This window comes from Motacilla alba, chromosome 6, assembly GCF_015832195.1.
Source record: "Motacilla alba alba isolate MOTALB_02 chromosome 6, Motacilla_alba_V1.0_pri, whole genome shotgun sequence".
Taxonomy (NCBI): domain Eukaryota; kingdom Metazoa; phylum Chordata; class Aves; order Passeriformes; family Motacillidae; genus Motacilla; species Motacilla alba.
The window spans coordinates 28,199,263-28,219,755 of record NC_052021.1 but is presented as its reverse complement, the minus strand read 5'-3'; the positions used below and the strand labels follow the sequence as shown (position 1 = coordinate 28,219,755).

The following is a 20,493-nucleotide window of genomic DNA, read 5'->3' as shown; positions in this document are numbered from 1 at the left end:
GTTGAAGCTTTTGCTCCATGAATCTTGTCCATAATTTAGCCCAGAATATATCTTTATATTTGACCCAGTTCTTTGCTACTGAGATCACCTCTGTCTTTGACAAGTCAGTTCATTTCTATTTGCTATTTTCTCTGCCTTTAAATCACAAATATAAAATTTACTCTCTAGGCAAAGGCATGAATGCCATAGGTTTATTTTGGGGAAATCACTGGTAGCTAGATAAAATGAGGAACTAAGTAATAGTAGTAGTGATAGAGGCTCTCCAAAATCTTGATGCTGACAGTATATATATGTATTTAAAAAATAGAAGTGGCTTTTAAGGGGTATTCAGGATTTTGATTAGTCATATTTCCAATCTTTTCTTCATACCTGTGAATAAAACTCTGCTTGTAAAAGAAAAGCTTTGTTTCCCCCGACTCTGACCTGCATCTTCTAATAGAAAGCAGAACCTTGGTATATGATGATGAGACTTGACAATATTCTAAAGGCTTGGTTTGTTTGTTTTTCACCATCAGTTTACTGACCAGTCCTTTCTCAGTAGAGTTTAGTGCCTGGAAAACCATAAATTGGGAGGTCAGTTTGAGGCCCAGATTCTACACAGGTGCCTTGTCTAGTTGGGGATGTCTTGGGCAGTGAAATTCCTGTCTCAGTGATGCTGTTTCAATACCCTTCTGTCTTCTCAGTTCCATGAGTACCTGTGGCTATCATCTGTAAAGGAATAACTCAGGAATAACTCTTCTCAGGAAGAGTTATTGTTTCCAATTATTTGGTATTCCAGTATACAGCACTTTGACCCACAGCAAACATTTGTATAGCACTTTCTGGCTTCACAACCCAGGTGCTCGCTGGGCAGTGACAGTTCCCATTTTTATTACTTTTATTGTTGTTTGAAGTAGAGGATAGGTATTCCCATTTTACACAGGCTGTATGTTACTCTAATCTGTTCTACAGTCAGCAGGCATTGAGAGACCATTTATTAGCATGTTTTGTGGTCTAATAATTGCTTTAAAGCTAAATCCAGGAGTGGATAAACTGCTCACCCTGGAAAAGCCACTGTGCTGCAGCCTGCCTCAGCGCTCGCCTGTGCTCATCTTTGTTTCCCCTCTTGATCCTGGCTCAGTCTGAGTAAATAAAATAACAGAAAGCTCATAAATACCACTTGAGCTTTGTGTGTGCATTGGAACAGCTCCCCTGCTCTCCTCTCATCTCCCAGCAGCCTCTCGCCGGTGGTGGGAGCCGGGCTGGGAGGGCAGGGGCAGGGATGAATGAGTGCAAGGTGGTGCAGGCTGGAGAGCAGGGGCGCTGGAACCCAGCCTGGCTCCCCCGGCAGCTGGAGCTCCCAGCACAGGGCAGGGATGAGCTGCCACTAGCCACAGCAAAGCACCACGGTGCGAAAAGATCAGAGAAACCAGAAGGAAAGAGACCCTGATGAGCAATCGGACCTGATCAGACCTTGTAGGAAAGATTATTATCTGGAATAAGCTGCATTTTTTTTCTTTCTTTTCTTTTTTTTCTTTTTTAATTTTTTTTAAAATCCATCTCAGCCAAACACTGCTGGAAAAGAGATTGTGTTTAAATTACTTCAGCTAATTCTTGCTGCTTCCACTAAGAAGAAAAATTGTTTGCCATGGTGAAAGAAAAAGGTAATTATGTTTATTGATAGACTGGAGCTGAAACCTAATGTGCCAGCCACAGTCACCTGAGGTTTAAACCCTCACATTTAAGATGAGCATGCTGTGATTGGCAGTTGTTGTTTTCCTTTCTATAAAAATGGTGTGTGAAGTCCTGCAGTGGGTTGCATTGATTATCATTGTACCTGCTTTAATAAGGGTGGAATCTGGAACACATCTAATTTAGTGTGTCTGCCCAGCGGGGTCCCTTCTGTGTGCACGTTTGTTTGTTTTTTCTGTGATTTAACCCTAGTTGACAGTTTTTTACCTGTATTTACTACAGTTCAAGTAGCTTTGACCACTGCAGCAGCTAGTTTAAAATTTTAAAGATAAGCATTGATATATTGAAATCTGGACTTGAGAGGGTATGTTTTAATTTTTGATGGATAAATGGGATTTTGCAAAATGCTTGAATTTTGCAGCAGTAAATTGGATATCAGTTACCTATAAATAACATTTTGAGCCTGCTACAGAAGAATTTGCTAGTTTAAAATTTTTAGAAATGGTTGTGGGGTGTTTCCTTGCAGTAATACTGGTCTGTGTCGTTTATTGTATTATGAAGATGCAAGATAGATCATGAGTTGTATTTGAGTGTGGTGGATGTGGTTTGGGGGCATTACATTATCACAGACAGATTCAGACTCAGTCTCTTCTGTGAAGAGGAGAGTCTGTGTTCTTCTGAGGATTTTATATGTTATTACTTTCAAATAATTTCCCCATCAATTTCTTTAACTCTTTTGTTTCAGCCTCAATTTTCCTTTTCCTGTTTGTTGGTGGGGTTTTTGGTTGCTTTGTTTGTTTCTTTCAGTTTTTGCTTTGGTTGTTTTTTCTTTTTATTTTCTCCTCTGCTTTAGTCAGAAGGTCAGGATTTATTGCTCTAAATGTCACTCTCTACAGTGATACTCTTGCAAAATGCAGTCAGTACAATGCAGCTGTACCCTCCCTTCCAGCCACTGCTGGAGCTGTGCTTTGAGCAGGCTGAAAATGCAGTTCAGTCCAGTGTCATTTCACAGACATGTTAAGCAGGCACTGGAGGGGCTGGTTTCAGCTAGAAAAATACAACTCCAATTCACTGAGTTGAAAAGTGGTTGGTAACAGTTTTTAGCAAATTAGCATGCTTCATTATGCTCATACTGTAGAATGATTTCAGTGTCTGCCTGGTTAGTTCATACACAAAAAAATTCCTGAGGCCAGGGTGTTTTCTGCTGACACCAAAGGGCGCTTCCTAAGTTATGTCTGACTGATACCACATTTTCATCTCTCTGTGTACTTATCTATTTCCAATTATGAGCCCTTATTACCTAGTTACTCAGCTAAATTATTATCACTGTGCTGCATCCAAGGGCAACTTTCTCTCTTATCCTTTAACAGAAAGAAAATATACATGTGCATATGTTTGTCTGGTTATTAATTCTCTCTGGCAATTTAAAGCCCATGTGGAATAATCTGCATTCCTGCTGCTTCTATGTTGAGGTCAGTGTGTGGGCTGGGAGCCTGCTAGCCAGGCTTCTGTGTGGTACAAGTGTTGTAGTTTCATTAGTTAGTTCATGCATTAGTTAGTTCCCCATTCGTTCACATAAACTGAGGATTTAGCCCTAAATCTTGATTTCTTGAGCAGCTGATGAGAAGGCAGCCCTGGCATTCAAGTGCTTGTCTGTGAAAGCATATTGGTAATCAGCTTTGTACCTGATGAAATCTTGGGCAGGATCATCCATGGGCAAACCTATGGAAGTGGATTAGTTGCTGTTCATGCCATGCTTCTGCATGCTTGGAAGGTTAAAGGAGGAAATACGAGGGGTTGATTTTTTTATTAAAGAAGAGGGCACAGATGCTTTATGATTTCTGTTCTTCATGTACTCATTCTGCTGAAGGGAAGGTGCTGGCACCTACTGGGTACCAAGTTGCAGTGAGCTTGATCATGTTTCCATGTTCTCACAGCTCCTCTGTAGGTGCTCACTGGTCCTGGCTTTCCCAGGTAGCCCCACAGAAGGTGCAGGTCACCAAAATGCCACCATATTTCCTGTAGTGCTTGGGCCATGGTTCAGTCTTGCAGAGGGATTTTGTTCTCTGTTGTTTTTTCTCCATACTTTTGGTAAAGCACGATAACCCTTCAGGTTTTGACCAAGAGGACTGGTTGTATGCTTGCTCCAGCCTACTTCTCTTCCATTTGCCAATCCCAAGAGCTGTGAGCCCCCAAAGGAGCTTTTAGTCTTTCTCTTTAGTTGTAATATAACTGCTTTAGATGGGACTTTCCTTGAAGAGTATGCAATGTTACCTGTCTGCTGATTTAAATATGTTGTCTCTTGGGTACTTCGTCTCTCCAGTGCTCTGTGTATTTGCAGTCTCAACATTTCTTCCCTGTGCTAATCGGGAGAATGTTGAGTAATGGGATTTGGGCCCTAACACTGTCTCAGTGTCATGGTCGTTGATGAAATATAGTCTTGATTTGAACTCATGGCTTTGGAACTTTTTAACCCCAGGTGACCTGGGAAAGTCTCCAAGTTTGTTGCTTTTGGAGCACATGACAAGATGATGCAATCACACATTGGCAGGGGGAGGATTGGGAAGTTAATTTTCTTTTTGCTTCAGTTTACTTAGTTTCAAATTTGGTTCTGCTTGGCAGTTTGCTTTTGGGGTTGGGCATTTGGGTTTGGTTTTTTTTTTTTTTTTTTTTTTTATTAAGGGCCTGTGCTGCCTTGTACAAACCACAGAGCCATTCTATAAATATGCATAATAGTAGATGATGAAAAAATACACTTGTAGTTAAAGTACTAAACAATAGAGCAGTTTTGTGTTAGAGACTCTTAAGGTGACCTTGGGGAGGTAATTTGATCTCTCCTTGTGTTAATCTGTAAAATGAGGATAAGAACATTCTTCTTGTCTGCCTTGATTATTTGAATTTGAGGTCTTTGGAGCAGAGAGTTTCTTTTAACTTGCTTCACAGCTGTGACAAGGCAATCTTACTGTTGGGATTTCACTACTCCTACTTGTACAAAAAACCATAAGGAGTATCCAGTGCTATGTGATTATCTTGTAAACATCTTATTACTTTTAAAAGGCAGTGCAATTGTAAAGGAGTTACGTTTCTATTGGCACATTTATGGCATTGCTTTTCTGTACTTTCTCTTTCTAAATTTATTTTTAATATTAGGTTTCAAATTACAGTTCTGGTGTGCAGCACTGATGGTGAGAGAAACAAAAATAACCAAGGAGATGCCAGCTCAGGCACTGTATGTTTACTAGAGATTTTTTTGTTTTGTTTTTTTTTTTTTTTTTTTAATAGCACTTATTTCACTGTTTGTATGAGGGTACAAACACTCATATCCAAAGAGTTGGGCAAGCACAGTATGCAGTCCTGCCATGCCTGACCACTTCCCATGTTTCCCAGTAGTGGAATTCCATACATTCCTTGCATCCCAGCTGTGTGTTGGAGCCAGTTCTCTGAAGATACAATGGCAGATATTTTATACTGAGAAATGGGAGAACTTTTGCTATTGATCTCACTGGAGGGGAGGGCTTAGGGGGTTTACTCATTAAATTTGAGAGCACAGAGTTCATACATAGGTTCAGGTGGTGGTAGAGGCAGCTCTTCCTCCAACTGAAACAGTGAGCCAAAAAATCCCAGTTTGGAAAAGGGGATGTTCAATCAATTTCATTTTCTCACAATTAACACAGTTCTAATTGCTGATTATGGTTTTGAAGATAAAAGCAAGCATGCTCAGAGACACACACCTCCTGTTCTCTCTGGACACTCTGGTTTCCAGTCCATGTCACTCATTATCCTCAGTTCCTCTGGTGAGGCGTGGGTGGGGCAGGACACTGGTACCAGGCCATTGCTGCTCCTTTCACTGTGTGCTCCTTTTTCCTTACTCAGTTATTTCCACGTGAGCTCCTCTGCTGGCTGCAGTCCTTTTGGAGTTGTACCTCCTCCCAAGACTCTTTGCCCCTGCTTGGAGCATCTGCTTTGCCTCAGCATTTCTCCTGCCCTGGCATCATTTTTGTTTCTCTCTTCCCCGTGCTTTGGTGTCTTCTCTGTCCTGGATTTGTCTCCTGTAGCTCACAGAATCCCAGAGTGGGTCAGGTTGGGAGTGGCTCCTCTGGTCCATCCTCCCTGCTCAAGCAGGATGATCCTTGAGCACAGGGCACAGGATTGTGCCCGGATGGTTCTGGAATAACTCCAGTGAGGGACACTCCACAGCTCCTGGGCAGTCTGTGCCAGGGCACAGTGAAATGCTCTGGTGTCTCCTGCTGTTTGTCCTGTCAGTGTTTGCTGCCCGTGGGTGTGTCTGTGTTTTTGCAGAGGTTCTCTGTGCTCCCCCGGTTCTGTTTTGATGTGCAGTGGGTCAGTTTTGACATTTGCTGAACTGGCTGGACCAACAGTGACCAGCACAGTCCCATCCTTGGCCACTTCCTACGGCACCATCTCTCCCAAAGACCTGCTGGTTATGGTGAATACAACTGAGTGGAATAAAAAGTGACACGGTTGCTTTCCTTGGATGAGAATACAAAAGGAAACACTTCTGTAGATAGAGTCTTGGTATAGTAAAATTGTTTAAAAATACATTAAGCTAGGGCAGAAAAATGTTTTTCCAAAGGAGAGGTAGGAATCTTGGTAGGAAAGAATTTACAAGTTAGGATCATAATTTGGCCTGCTGCTGTGGAAGAGTCAATTATTTTTGTAGAAAAATTAATGGATACCAGGGGAAAAGACCAAGTTCCACTAATCAAAATGTCTTGTGCCCTTTGGGTGGGAGAAGCCAGGAAACAGGAAAGGAATTTTTTTTTTTGTTCTGGAGGCAATCCATAACTAATTTAAAAAGGATTATTTATAACAAAGTTGGTTTTCCACCTAGAGGACAGTCAGTATCCCCAGAAGAATAATTAATCCTTGCCTTCGTTGAGCCTGGATAACTTTCAGGCTCACTAGGGATCTGTCTAAGGAGAACACTTAGGTATTGTCTTAAGCCTGTTCTGTTCAGCAGAGTGTCTTGTTGAGTCTAATTGAATCACTGGGAATTAAAGCTAAGTGCTTCAGTATTGTCCCAAAGTTGGACCCAATTTTTAGAGGCTGCGTGACGTTTTTGAAAAGAAATCATGTATTTTATTCATGGTGGTCATTTTGTGTTGTAAGAGACAACTAGAGAAATAATTCTGGATCTTATATGCGCTGATCATAAAGTGATACAAACCCAGAAATGATAGAAGCCTTGTGTCAATCAATTGTGTACATGATCTATAATTAATACCAGCTGTTCAGAAGTGAAATGTTGTTGCTCTTATGCTATACAAGAGAATAATAGGCAAGGTTCTATAAACACTCTCAAAAGGGTGGGTAACTCCCTAATTCCCACTGCTGTTAGTACCACTTCAGCATCACACATCAGTATAATCTACATGGCAGTATTGTGCAACTCTGTTTCAGTTCAGGATCTGGTTCAGAAGCCGAATCTCAAAATTATATCCAATTAAAGAAGTGATCCAAATAAAAATGAAGCCTTGCAGAACATTGAGTGTTATTTTTTATTACTGCTGGATCAAACAAGAGTCAATAATTTACTTGTTTGTTCAAGGAAGCAGTTGCATTTGTATTTTCTTTTCTCCAAAGGCACCTCAAAACAGGATTTGATGGATTTGAGGGTGTCTATTTGCTATCCAGCAGTGGAGGTGCTAGCCAGAGGAGCAGGTTGTGTTCAGGGGTACTGTATTGATCCGTGCTTTCCCTGTCATAGTCCATTTACCATCTAATGTTAACACCTGATGGTCTTTAGGAGCACAATTATTTGTTGTTGAAATAATATATCTCAGAAACTGACTTCTGTGCTGCAATGTTTTTAAGGTCTGGGTTCCAACATGGGCTAATAAGCACAGGGCAGGGCTCCTGAAATGCCTGGTTTATCAGCTCTGTACATGGCAGACTATCCTGGGTGTCAGGAGCCCAGGGAAGATTTATGTTGCTCATTTCTGTGGTGTCTAGTTTTAGTTTGAGGCTGTGTAGCTCACTCCTCAGAGATGCCAGAAGTGAGGGTGGTACTGAATGATGGGCATTCACAAGGCCCTTGATTGAAGGAGGGTTTCTTAGCACGGGGCACAGGGCTTCTGTGGTTTAAAGGGGTTGGCTGAGGACAGGTCTCTGCAAGGGTCTTGTGAAAAAACCCTTAGGGAGATTCCTGGTGGTAACTGAGAGGAGATTTTACCACAGATTCTGTTTTGAAGGCATCTGGGAGAGCACTGGCTGATGTAGGTCAGTGTTCCTCCTCAGATAATCTCAAGGTGAACAGTGGGAGAACTGAATATTAAAATTAGCATTTTTATATTGATTAGCATTAGCATTTTTATATTTTCCTTACTTCAGAAGGAAATTTAATTCATTTTACTGCATGGAATGCTCATGCAGCCTCTAAAAAGGATGCATAGGGGAACTGTGATGAATTCGTCACCAGAATCCCCACGTGGGATGCTGTTTGGGTAGCTGAGAGGCCTGATAGACATTTGAGTGCTATTATGGGAAACCACCACTCATCAGTAAGCCAGAATTTCCATGCTGTCTGGAAAAAGCAATTGTTTTTTCTGCTAACTTCAGCAACTTGCTTTCATATAGCCTTGAGGATCCTTCAGGATTTGCACTGAATAATTTGACACTTCTGTGTATTCATTGTTGTGAGTAAGGTTTTGATACTGGTCTTGATGATCCTTGTGGGTCCTTTCCACCTCAGACTATTGTGTATTTTTTAAAGATAGAGACATCAAGTGATGTGTATGAGATGGTTGCTCAGAGTAGGCTGAGGAGCTCTTAAATTTCTAATTACCTCTGTCCTATGTTAGAAAAAAAAATCACTCTTTTGAAATAGTGAATGAGCCTCTTGTCTATGTCAGATGTGTTGAAGGCATAACTCAATTATTTTTTGCCACTTACAAGGCTTATAAACAGTTACTACATGTTAGAGACTTGGAGATGTTGGGTGTGAGAAGCAAATGTTTAGCATGATCTTCCAGCCCTTCAGCAAGGAGTTTCAAAGGGTGAGTTGATTATCTTGAAATATTGACCCTCAGTAAGTTGGCTGTGGAACAAAGTGCAGAGAACCTTTGTGGATATGATGAAGATGAAGACGGGCATTCCCAGAACATCACATAAGAGAGTCTGGATTCACTGTCTCTTTATCACCCAATTCTTATGGTGACCTGTCTTGTGAAAAATTACTCAGTACAATGTAGAAACATGGCAGAATAAATTCACTTTGTGCCTCTCCCCTTTGGCTTGCTAACCACTAATCAGCAATCCATCTGTTAACAATCATGTTGAGTAATGCAGGAATGCAGGTTTTGATTCAAAGACTGGCTTGGCTCAGTCAACATTTGTTTGATCATCATCTGTTTCTCAGCGTGTCTTAGTTTGATACATACTTCATTGTAAGGTTAGTGCCTTTTCATTACTGAAAATAGTCCTAAAACTCTCTATTGCTTTTTGTCTTCGAGCTTCAAACAACACCTGACCATGTTCAGTTAAGAAGCTGTTCTTGACTCTTCTTTGAAAGGATTATAATTTTTCTTAAGCAAATATAAGTGTAATAATTTTGTCAGGTCCTTTTGTTCCTGCTAAGTATAGATGATGCTCTAGAATGTGCTTTTGTTCACCTGCCAAGTGATCCAAGGCAAACATGTGTGGACAGACATGGCAGGAGTTCCTCCTTGCTGCTGTTTTAGAGAATGACAAACTCTTCTGTAGAGGCTTGGATGCTTCCATGGTGAGAAGAGCATCAGTGGAGCTGCTGCAGTTTCACTGGACTGCAGAGCTGAGTTAGCACTGAAGTGTTCTCAGTTTCTGCCGGCAAACTGAGACAGCTCTCAGGCTCCTGGTGGCTCCAGAGCAAGAGTGGTATATCCCGAGGTTCCTTTTCAGCCAAAAGGGCCACATTCATGCTTTGTCACTGAGAAACTCTGAAAAATATACGCTAAATCTATAGACTGTCAGAATCTGTGGTGAAATCCCCTGAGTGTCCAGATAAGGATAGAACCCCTACATAAACACATCCTAATTTTCTTTATCTCTCAATCACTATCAAAGGCTTGGAAAACTGGATCCACCAAACACGTTTCTTCTAGTCACAGAACCATCACAGTTACATTGTTTTATTTTGTCTATATTGTAGAATGTGATCTTTTTTCAGACAGGATCAAGCAGGTGCTGGTGTTAAATATTTCACTTAATACTGAACCGTTCATATGCATAAATCTTTATAAGGCTGGGGCCTCAGGCCCTGATCTTGTATGCTGTTCTGTGGGGAATTAATTGCAGTATCAAAGCTTGAGCTAGAAAAAGAGGCATGGGAGGAGGATAGGAAACAGCAGGAAAAACAGAGAGAAAATAAGCATGGTTGCACTTGTGTTCTGAAACTTTGAAATAATTGTGATTTTTTTTCCGTGCTGTATTTTTAAAGGTCATTATTTACTCACCTTTTTACACATTTGGGTGTATGGCACAAAGCTTTTTATTTTCATTTGTAAATAACCTAGGAGTTGTCTCTCATTGATTTCAAGTTACAGTTGTTAATATTTTGGGTTATTGCCTGGCACTTATATCTCTAAATCTTTGTATTTCATTCTTTTAGCTGCATTAGCTCTATCCATGGGTTATGTATACCTAAAAATATGAAAGTATTTAAATACTGCTTTCCTTACCCAAAAATAATGTATGTTTCATCTCCTATTTAAAAATTTTGGTTCCTGGTATTGCAGCCTTTTACATCCTGTTTTCATGCAATAAGTTTGATATCTTGGCTTACAAAATTTTCTCAATTTATTTTTTAGGAGCTATTTTAACTTAGCACTCTAATGTATCTAGTTAAACTTGTAAATGTCTTTATAGGTTATTTTTCCTTTTAAAAAAAATCCATTTTTGAAGGAAGCAATGCACCTGGTTTGTAGACTGGATATGTGCCATGTCTTCTGCTTAGCATTTTGTGAAAATCTTTTAGTTGCTGCAGAAGCTGCCAAGAGATGTGGAGGATGGGGTGGAGGGGATGGATGCCAGTCTGTTCATTACTGTCTTGTAATCAGCCCCTCGTGTGGCCATGAGATGCTATTTTGAGGATAGATAGCTCTGGTGTACTTTGTAGCTGAAGAACTGAGGCTGAGAAGCACTGGTTGTGATCAGAATTGAATTGGATGTATAAGAAAAATATCAGTTTTTCTTAGGTCTTTTTTAAACAAGTAGAGAGTCAGAGCAGAGACAGAGGGCTGGGGATTGGCAGTGATTCCTTCTGGATCTAAACCAGAGCAGGCTTGGGCTGTGCTGTCCCTCTTTACAAGACTTTCTCTCCTAATCCTTCTTCCCTGGGCTGCCCTACTTGCTGAACTGCACTCCCCATCCCACCAACACCCCAAAAAATGGAGTGTGAGGTAAAATGGGGTGTTGGGAGCCCCATGTGCTGTCTCTGGGTGCAGTGGTCAGCCCACTGTGCTCTCACGTGGGTGTGAGTGCCACACCTCACCACCACAGGGCACTGACTTCTGCCAAAGGAGCTGCTGCCCTGCCAGGGTCCCTTTTGCATCTGCTGTTTTCAGCAGCAGATGAATTGTAAGGGGAAAAGCATAATACTTTTATGGAAAATGTGAGAAAACATTTCAAAACTGTGGCAAAAAGCTACCAAGTTTAAGATTTTTTTTTTCCCCTGCCTTGTTTTAAAAATAGGTACTCTGGATATCTATAGACAGCACAAATATTTTTGAGACAAATTGGCACACTGTAGGAGTGATACAGATAAATCTGCAGGAAGAAAGAGCTTTATAATGCTTCTTCAGATCTGATTTGAATGGCAGTAGTGTGAGCTAGCTACAGTCTAGGATTTTCCCTTAGGCTTTCTCATACATGTGTAGGCAAGCAGCTCGCTGGTATCTCTTCATGGGAGTGCCTCCTTCCAGGATTTCCTGGAATTCCTGAAGATCCCTGTCAGATACCTGTGGCTAATGACTGCAGTAATATCTTTATCAGTCCCTGGCAGCTGGGAGGTTTGATTTCCCTCTCAGTCGCTGCTTGGTCACCTTACCTGATAGGATTCTTACAGATTGGAGATTCAAGAACTGAGTCTGCAGATAAGCAAAATGACACTGCATCTTCACCCCTTCTTTTAAATAGGTATTTCAGTACCTCCTCAGTCTCCATTGTGCTGGGCTTTTACAAAAGAGGAATTCCTTGGAGACTGTATGGGCTATAGACAGACAGGCTTTACAAACCAGGGGTTACAGGCTCTTATCTCTGAAAGAAACACAAAAGGTGGGAGAAAATTACTTCTCTCTTTACAATAGAGCATGGAGGAGAAGTGGTAAGGCAGATTCCATTCTTGAACTTGATTCTCTGGCGTCCCCAGCATCTTTCAGCTCAGAAAATATTTTTTGCCAGCTTGTCATCCTGTGCACAGTGCCCACCTGCCTCCCTCTGTCCTGTCCCAAGCAAGGGGCTGCCCAGCTGCATCAACAGTTGGAGCTGCTTGGCAGCATCAAACAGTGAGGGAATTTTGGCTTTAAACCTTCACGTTTTGAACTGCAAATCCTGTAAATTAGTATAAGGAATTAGAGCCTGTGGGCACACACTTTGTGGTGATTGGGAGTGGGGCTGGGCCGAGCCCCATCCCCAGTGGCTCAGCTGTGAGAAGCAGTGACCAGCAGTGACAGCAATGAGCCATGGAGTGCCCAGGGGCACTGACCAACCACCAAAGGGAGCAGAGGGCACACAGGGGCAATGCAGGAACATGAGGGGATAAAAGGTTGGGCTAAAGAACCAGAAGGGCCAATGCTCGAAGCCTTCTGCAGTGGTGTTGTTCTGTAAAGGTTGAAGCTTTCTGAAATCATATGGTGACACTGTGTATTGTGGCCATCTCAACTGTGACATGTGCTGTGACAATAGTCTCCAAAGCCATGCCAGGTAATACAGAGATGGAGGGCAGAGAGAGAGTTGTCTGTAGAAAGCTTTGGTTGCATTTACTGCTGTGGCAATCTCAAGCACAGTCCTTTACTTTTATTGCTAAAAGCAGAAAGGAGTGAAGAAATTTTAAAACAGGCTAGCAAAGAACTTGGAGTAGTTTCACACCATTACATCTGTGCTTTATTTTTTCTCCTTAATAGTTCAGTCTTCAGCCAAGAAAACACAGTAGCTGAAAATCAGCATTTCAGAGAACATGCTGCCTGTGTCAGGTCACTCCTAAGATATAAATGAAAAACCTGTGACATTCTGAGAATCCCCTTGCCCGTGCTGCAGTGAGCACAGCCTGTTCTCTGTGCTGTGCAACAGAGCCCAGAGGTTGTGGAGCTACAAGTCACAGAGATTCTGTATCCTGGCATAAAGCTTGACATTACACATTCTACAACATGGGTAGAGTTGACTGAGCATAGCTTCAGGTTTATTTGTGGAGGTATGCATGCAAATGGAAAAAATATAAAAATTCACTTTTAAAAAGAGCAGTAGCCCATACCATCTTCTTTAAATTCAGAGGAAGCTCTTTTTTTTATTGCAGTTTAGAGTAGAACTGAACTAAAAATATTTTGGTGTGACTCCACCTTGCAGCATTCCCATAGCAAGGTGTTTCCCAGAAGCTTTTCTGACTTCCAGTTAAAAGCCAAGGTACTTCCTGGCTTGCATCAGATACATGGAGTCTTGCCAGCAAGAATCTGCAGCTAAGAATCCCTTCACTTGTGCCTTTGATTTCCTAACAGTTCTGTGTTCAGGGAGAGAATCATCAATAAAGAAGGCTGCAGTATTTATTTTCATTGTTTTCTTTATTTCTTTATTCAAGTGCTTACTCCTCAGCTAGTTGCTGTAATTTCCATTTCAGAAAGGTTTGTTACAAATACTGAGGTCTAATTTCTAGCTGATGCAACAAAATATAATTGTTTTTAAACCCTCAGACAATGATCTGCTGTAAACATTACAACAGAACAGTTTTCAACTTTGCACAGCAAATTAAGTCTTTAATTTTGCTCAGAAAATGCCTTTGCTTTCTCATATGAACATTGGGTTGTGGTCTTTTCTGTATCCTTTTGTTTTTAATTATTTCTTTGCAGGTCTGGGGTTATTTTGAGAAGTTTAGATAAAATGCAGTAACAAGTACTCTCAAGCTGTTGGAGTTGCTTTGAATTTACATCCATATAGTGCAGTTGCAAAACATAATAAAATCAACATTGCTTGATTCACAAGGGAACATAAGGAATGACAAAAATAATGGTGATATGTCTGCAGAGTGGTGTCAGCACAAAGCAACACTCCAGTGACAAAGACTGTTTTCCTCACAGCTGAAGGTGCTATTGATTCTTTTCTGTTCTTTTTATTTCGCCCTGAGTTAAATTATGTAATCCAGACTTCCCAGTTGTCCCAGTCAGTGTATGTGTTACTCTGGGTAAATTGGATATTTAATGGGACATTGATTTGTCTTATTTGAAGCCTAAATGAGTTTAAGAAAGCATTAATTATTCATTGATTATTTATTTAAGCTGGTCTTGAGTGGAAGTCTCAACCTTGCTTGTCTTGAAAAGTTCTTAGTTGTGTATCTCTGACCAGAGATTTTATTCATTAATTAGAAAAAAAAAAAAAGAAGTCTTCAGGCAGTGCCCAGCAGTCTCACAGAAAAGCACCCATGCACCTTGTCGTGCTGGTTGTGCTGAGCCAGGATGTGACAGGCTTTGTGTGCAGATGGGTGTCAGTTCACATCCTTAAACTGGAGCTGCCAAATGCTTCACCTGTGTTTGTGTTCCACACCCGTGCTCTGGGTGAGCACTTGGTGCTGTGAAGACAATTGTGAGCCCTGGGACTGAGGCAAGAAGGTGACTGGCTGTCTTAGGTGCTTGTGTGACTCTTTCCATCCCTGGGAACCTTGTCATGGGATTTACTCTCACAGGAGGCTGAGGTTAACAGTGCTGCTGCACCTGGTTTACACTCCCAGACACTGAAGACACAGAGAAACTAAAACATTCAGCCTGGTAGGTCCCAGGCTCAGTGACTTAGCTGAACTTAAGTGTGTGGCTTTATTTCTTTAAGGTGAGGGGATATCATCCAAAGAGCCCAGATACCTGTTGTGGAGCAGGGGCTGGAATCTGGGTTATCCAGATTCTAAATTCATGTCCTGTCACTGATTATACTGTCTGTTGTAATTGTCTTAGACATGATCTAGAGTTGCCTGATTACAACATGAGCAGTCTGTGATGCCTGAGAAGATATCCTGTAGTTGTGGTGGGAAAGGTTGGTGCAGGCAGAGCCTGAAATATGGACTCTCAAGGTGTGAAATCCCTGCAAGGAGATGAACCCAGCTCCTGACTCTGACCTTTTCAGACCCAGAGCAGCTTAAAACTGACATGTCCAGTGAGCTGGCTGGACTTCAGTCAGAAACATACCAATAAGCTGTTTGTAAAGGTATTTATTTTTATTTTTTTCTTTAATTCCCTATTCTATCCTCACTGGTAACTATGAGAGGTCAAATCTGCCACTGAACAGCCTTGTGTGTATTGCATGCATCCAAAGGAAAAAGCTTACAAGCAATTCCTTACAGGAGGGTGAAAGTCAATTATTCAATTTTGACCTACAATGCTAAATGGAGGCCAGTAAGACAAGCACCATAATTAGCTTCACTTAAGAGATCAGTCTGGAAATAGCAACTAACAGTATTTGTATTCATTTAAATGGCTTTAAAGGCAGAACTGGAAAGAAGCTGCATCATTGGAGCAGCCTTGAGAATAGTTATTTACTCTCCTGTGAAGAGCAGAGGCTTGTGTTTCAGATCAATACCAGAAGACCTGGAACCTGGTGTGCAGAATGTCAGAGTGTCCTACACATGTGAGGTGGAATAAGCAGAATGTTGCAGGTACAGATTTCACATTGCACCATATAAACCTTAGGGAGCATTTTCCCAAATTCTTTATCCATTTCCTCTTGTGAGCAACTTTAAAAGTCCACACTGTTAACTTCAGCTTTCATCAGGCCCATCTTGGGCTGTCTGGGTCTGACGGGGAATTTTCTCATAATAATTTAATTAGTTAAGAGTCTTCTCTGTGTTTCTCTTTTATTCTTTCTTCCTTTCCTTCTTTCTTTCCTTCTTTCCTATATATTTCCTTGGTTGCCAGTGAATAGTTTTGTTTGTAAGAATAATAACTTCCACTCCAGAAACAGTATTGCACTGCAGACTGTTAGATGAGGTTCACTCAAGGTAAGGCATTCAGTGAGCTTTTACTTCACTGGAGCTGCTAATTGAAATACTGGTTGGCATCACCAGCTGAATGCTGTTCACCAGGATGGGCTGAATAACTGCTCAGGGGGAATGGTTTAAGGGAAGCTACCAGAAAAAGAGGTATTAAAAACTTTGAGCTTGAGTAGAAGAATTCAGCCATTTTCTTTGAAGTTTGGAGTTGGAGATGTGAGTGGTGATAAGAAGAAGAGCATACAGTTACCATATTAATTTTTCTGGACTTAGAAATTGCTTAGAATATTTTTTATTCTCTATTCTTGATGCTATTACTCCCCTAATCACATATGCAGCTTTTTTATTATTTATGTTGTATTTATGTAATGCAAAATGATAGCAGCATTTCTTCAGTAAGGCATTTATAAAGGAGAGTAATATAAAAGGAGTTCATGGAGTGATGAGATTTTCCCCCAGAAATCTACTGAAGAAGGGGAGGAATCTGGTGCAGTAAATATGAGCAAGGTATCTGTTATATTGCTGCGTAAGCAGTAACCTGAAAAACAGCATAGTCCTGGCTGGGGTGATGCCAGGAACTGATCAGGGAAGGAAAAGATCTCGAGAAAATTCTGAAGATGTTTTCCAGTGACAGTGAGAGTGATGTATCAGCACTCAGTCCTTTGCAGGCCAGGAAAAGTAGGACAGGAGTGGTATAAAGACAGAGGCGTGGGTAGAGGTATGTTTTCTCTGAAATGTTCTGATGAGCACCACTAGTTTGAGAACAATATTACAAGGAGAAAGGCTTCCTACTGCTAGAATGGGATGTAGGAGGGAGAATTGAAGGAACATAGGTTTGTTTGGGAACATTCTGGGTAATACTTTCCACTTCAAACAGTTCAGTTGAGATTAAATCTTGCTCCAGCTTACACCCGTGCACTTCTGTTAGGGCCCCAAGCTGCCACATCTGAAGAGAAAGTTAAACATGTTTTACAGAAGCCAAATATGGAGCAATTAAACTTTTATTACAACAATGAAATCCGCAAACTTTTCCTGTTCCTATCCAAGCTCTGCTCCTGATGGTTAGGTGATTACCACTGCCTGGAATTGTGTCTCCCTGACAATATTGCAAATATGTGGGTAGTTTCTGCCTATTCATAGTATCTCTAATTTGCATGCAGAGAGTAATTTCTGCTAGAATTGATGGGAGTAGAGACAAATAATATTGGCTTCTTTTCTCTTCAGGAGTGCTTTCCCTGCATTAGGTGTCTGCTGTAGCAAAAAGGAGATGTTTGTAGTTTATTTTTAGTGTAGTCATTTGTATACAGTCTATCTGGTTCATCTGGTTTCCCAGAACTTGATTTGGAATTGCTTTCCTTTCATCCTTTTTTGCTGGGGTTATATACTTTCTTGGATTAAATTAGTTTGTACTTTCCTTGTGTGCTCATCCAGTGATTTGCACACACTCATGTTCTTGGAAAGAAAATGGCAGGCATTCTGAAACACTTCGTGGCACTGACACTGTGGAGGGAGTTGTTGCTCATCTTTCTGTAGCAGCCTTAATGGAAAGAAGTAGCAGCTGATGTGAATGTCTTAAGCTACTGGTTTATGAAAAGGCTATATTTAAATAAAATGGTGGTAACTTTTTAGATGAGCAGAAAATGTGGCCAGATACATTTGTATCGTGATGTGAAGTGTGTGAGAACACAGAGTTTTGTATAGGAGGAAATACTCTTTTTGTTTGGGTTGAAATATTTTTTGTTTGTTTGCTTTACAGTGGCCCATCCTCAGGAGCCCCACCACCCCTCTGAGAAGCCAGTCATCCACTGCCACAAGTGTGGGGAGCCTTGTAAAGGTGAAGTGCTCCGAGTTCAAGCCAGACACTTCCACATCAAATGCTTCACCTGCAAAGGTAAAACCTGGATATTCATCTGTTAGAAATGACTCTACTTCTGCAAATGTGCCTTGGACCACTGATGGGAGGATGTGCTTCCTGCCATCAACCCGTTAAAAATATTCTCTTTGCTCAGTATCTGAAGGATTTGAAGGTGGGAAGGGTAGAGAAAGGTGGTGATACTTAGGAAAATTCTATCTTTATGTAGTTTTTGGTCTAAGTGCTTTTTCAAGGGTCTGGAATTTTTTTTAAAACTCTTGATAGCAATGACTGTTTTTCATTAGGAATAGTTATGAAAATTAAGGTCCTTTGTACTCAATTGACTGCTGAAAGTACTTGCTTTCAAAAAACCCACCAGAAAGGTTCTGCAAAGGTGTTCTAAGGCTTTGTGCCATGGAGCTGCCTTGGGAATGGGGATAGTGTTGCCCATTCCACAGAAGGAGGACCTGAGGGGCTCTTGGCAGCTCCAGCTCATACCACTGAGCCCTCTGTGACCACAACAAAGACTCACTGTGTTTTTTTACAAAACAGAGGTTTAATGAAGCGTTAAATAATTGTAAAACTATGCTTTGTGAATTCATTGCCTTTGAAGATGGGTGCCACGGAGCAGGAGGCAACCCTGGCTCCTTCACAGAGTTTCTGTTTAATGAACAGCAATGCAGAGTTGGCTGAATTGAGTAACCACAAAACATAGGATGAAAGGTGAGAATACGGAGAAATGCCCAGGTCTGTGTGCAATCACTGTCTGCCACAGTCAGACCCAGCTCAGCACAGGATAGATTCAGCACAGAAAGGGATTCAGGCTCCAGGTGAACATGGCAGAGCTGGTGGCAAACATGGAGAAAGGGGCTGGAATAAATCAGAGTGACTGGGCAACTAAAACACAGCAGCAGAATCACTACCATGTAGTTTTTCACTTCTGTTAAAGCCAAGTTATCTTTTCTGAAAGTCCATATCCAGCATGTATACTGCAGATTCAGACTTAGAAAAGTGTCTCCAGCCCAGTTCCTGAGTTGCAGTTATATTTTTCATGTTCCAAATGTGGGTGGAATAGTTGTGTGGTTGCTCTGTTCTTCCGCTTCCTGAATATATGGAATATAGCAGAAAATAGAAAGAGTTGTTTTCCTATGTTACTAAAGGTTTTTTTTAAAGGTCACTTGAGTTATTTGTATGCTGAAAAATCAGTGTCTAGAACCTAACTAAAAACCACAGGTCACAAACAGAATTTCTTAAGTACAGCAAGATAACTAAAAAAATGCTTTCCTTTCACCTAGATATTGACATATTTCTTCTGTGCCAATCTGGAGTGGCATCAGCCCATCCTAGAGGGCACCATGGAGCTCTGTCTGCCCTGTGTCTGGAATGCTTGGGGAAATGCATATCTCTCTTTCTCTATTACAGCTGCTGTATTTCAAGCAGTACTTGATGCCATATTATCCCTGAGCAGTTCAAAAACAGCAACTATTTGTTTATTTTCCTGTTCCTGTCCATAGTGAGTAGTGGTCTCAATTTACAGAAGATACTGGATTAGGGTATTTTCAGCATCAGGCCACCTGAGACCCTTTGAGTCACAAAGGAGAATGGTAATTCAGGCCAGACAGCAAACAGTGTCCTTAGGACCTCCTGATAAAGGAGGGGGCAGATGGAGCAGGGCTTTGGAGTTGTTGTCCTGATGAATTCACCACATTAATCTTGCCTTTTTTAGGAGGGGTGAGGTCTACTTTCTTCTTTCACTTGTGTTTTAGTGACTTACTCATAAGCTGCTTTTGTGCTTTGACTACTCTGTTGCAAGACTGGATTTACTAGTGTGCTTTTCTGGTTTTGTTCTTTCCTTCCCTAGAGGAATGTCTAAACTTATTGTAGCTTCTGTTTATGATGACAGTTTAAGATTCTGTAATAATATTGACCTTATGAGTGCTTGCATGAAGAACACTAGAGATGGGAGAGCTATAGAAATAATTCTTGCTGGGGGAAATGAAACTCTGATTTGTACCATTAGCTTGTTAAGGAAATTGAGACAGGTAGATCCAGTTTGAACTGAGAAGGGCCAGAGCTGAATGTTAGAGACTTTTCTCATGCTGTTCATTCAGTCTGTGCCTTATTAGTTGGGTTTGTTGTCCCAGTGTTATCTTTTTTGAGTTCATTTGTCTTCACAGGGAGAAAGGAAAGGGCTGTGTATGGGAGGTTGCTCCAAATCCTGTTTTGAATGTTTTACCTGAGCTGCAGATCTTGTTTATTGTTATTTAAGTGAGTGCAGTTTTTGTTTAAGCCACATAGTTATTTACTCACATTGCATGTTGTCTGACCATATGGTTTATACAAGTGGGACACAGCTGTTCAAGTAAGTGGGGTTTTTTCCTCTCTTAGTCTGATGGGTTTTTAATATGACATGACTGCAGCTCTACAGGAGGTGGAGTTAGACCCCCCTCAGTTTATTAAGTATGTTGTTAGGCAGCAAAACCAACAGATACTGGGACCATGATGTATCAGCTGCATCTACAGGTGGCTTGGTTATCTTTTTCTTTTTTGTATACTAAACTTTGCTCTTGGGTCTGCAACTCCCATCTAGAGCATGAAAGACTTGAACAAGCTCACACTTGTCTGTTTTCATACCTGCTGAAAGTGTTTAAACTTTTACCCACAGACTTCGAATATGTGGGAAAAATCCGTCTCTTGATAAGGCTGTCACACGAGTCACAGAGTTTGTGTGATGCTGTTCTTTGCTCAGTATGAGATTCCTTTTTATTATTGCCATCCACACTCTCAACTTTGT

General features: G+C 41.1%; 1 protein-coding gene across 18 annotated transcripts in view; it reads left to right on the top strand.

Annotated features, from left to right (window-relative positions):
* The window catches only part of ABLIM1 (actin binding LIM protein 1), a 187,605-nt gene that overhangs the window by 72,472 nt on the left and 94,640 nt on the right, over positions 1 to 20,493 (top strand). For 17 of the 18 annotated variants that reach the window (XM_038140682.1, XM_038140698.1, XM_038140694.1 and 14 more), the window contains exon 2: positions 17,604 to 17,738. In XM_038140682.1, the coding sequence (XP_037996610.1) occupies positions 17,604 to 17,738 (135 nt within the window). Of the gene's footprint in view, positions 1 to 1,193; positions 1,644 to 17,603; positions 17,739 to 20,493 lie in introns of those variants that run through there. The other variant, XM_038140697.1, reaches the window with a different exon arrangement.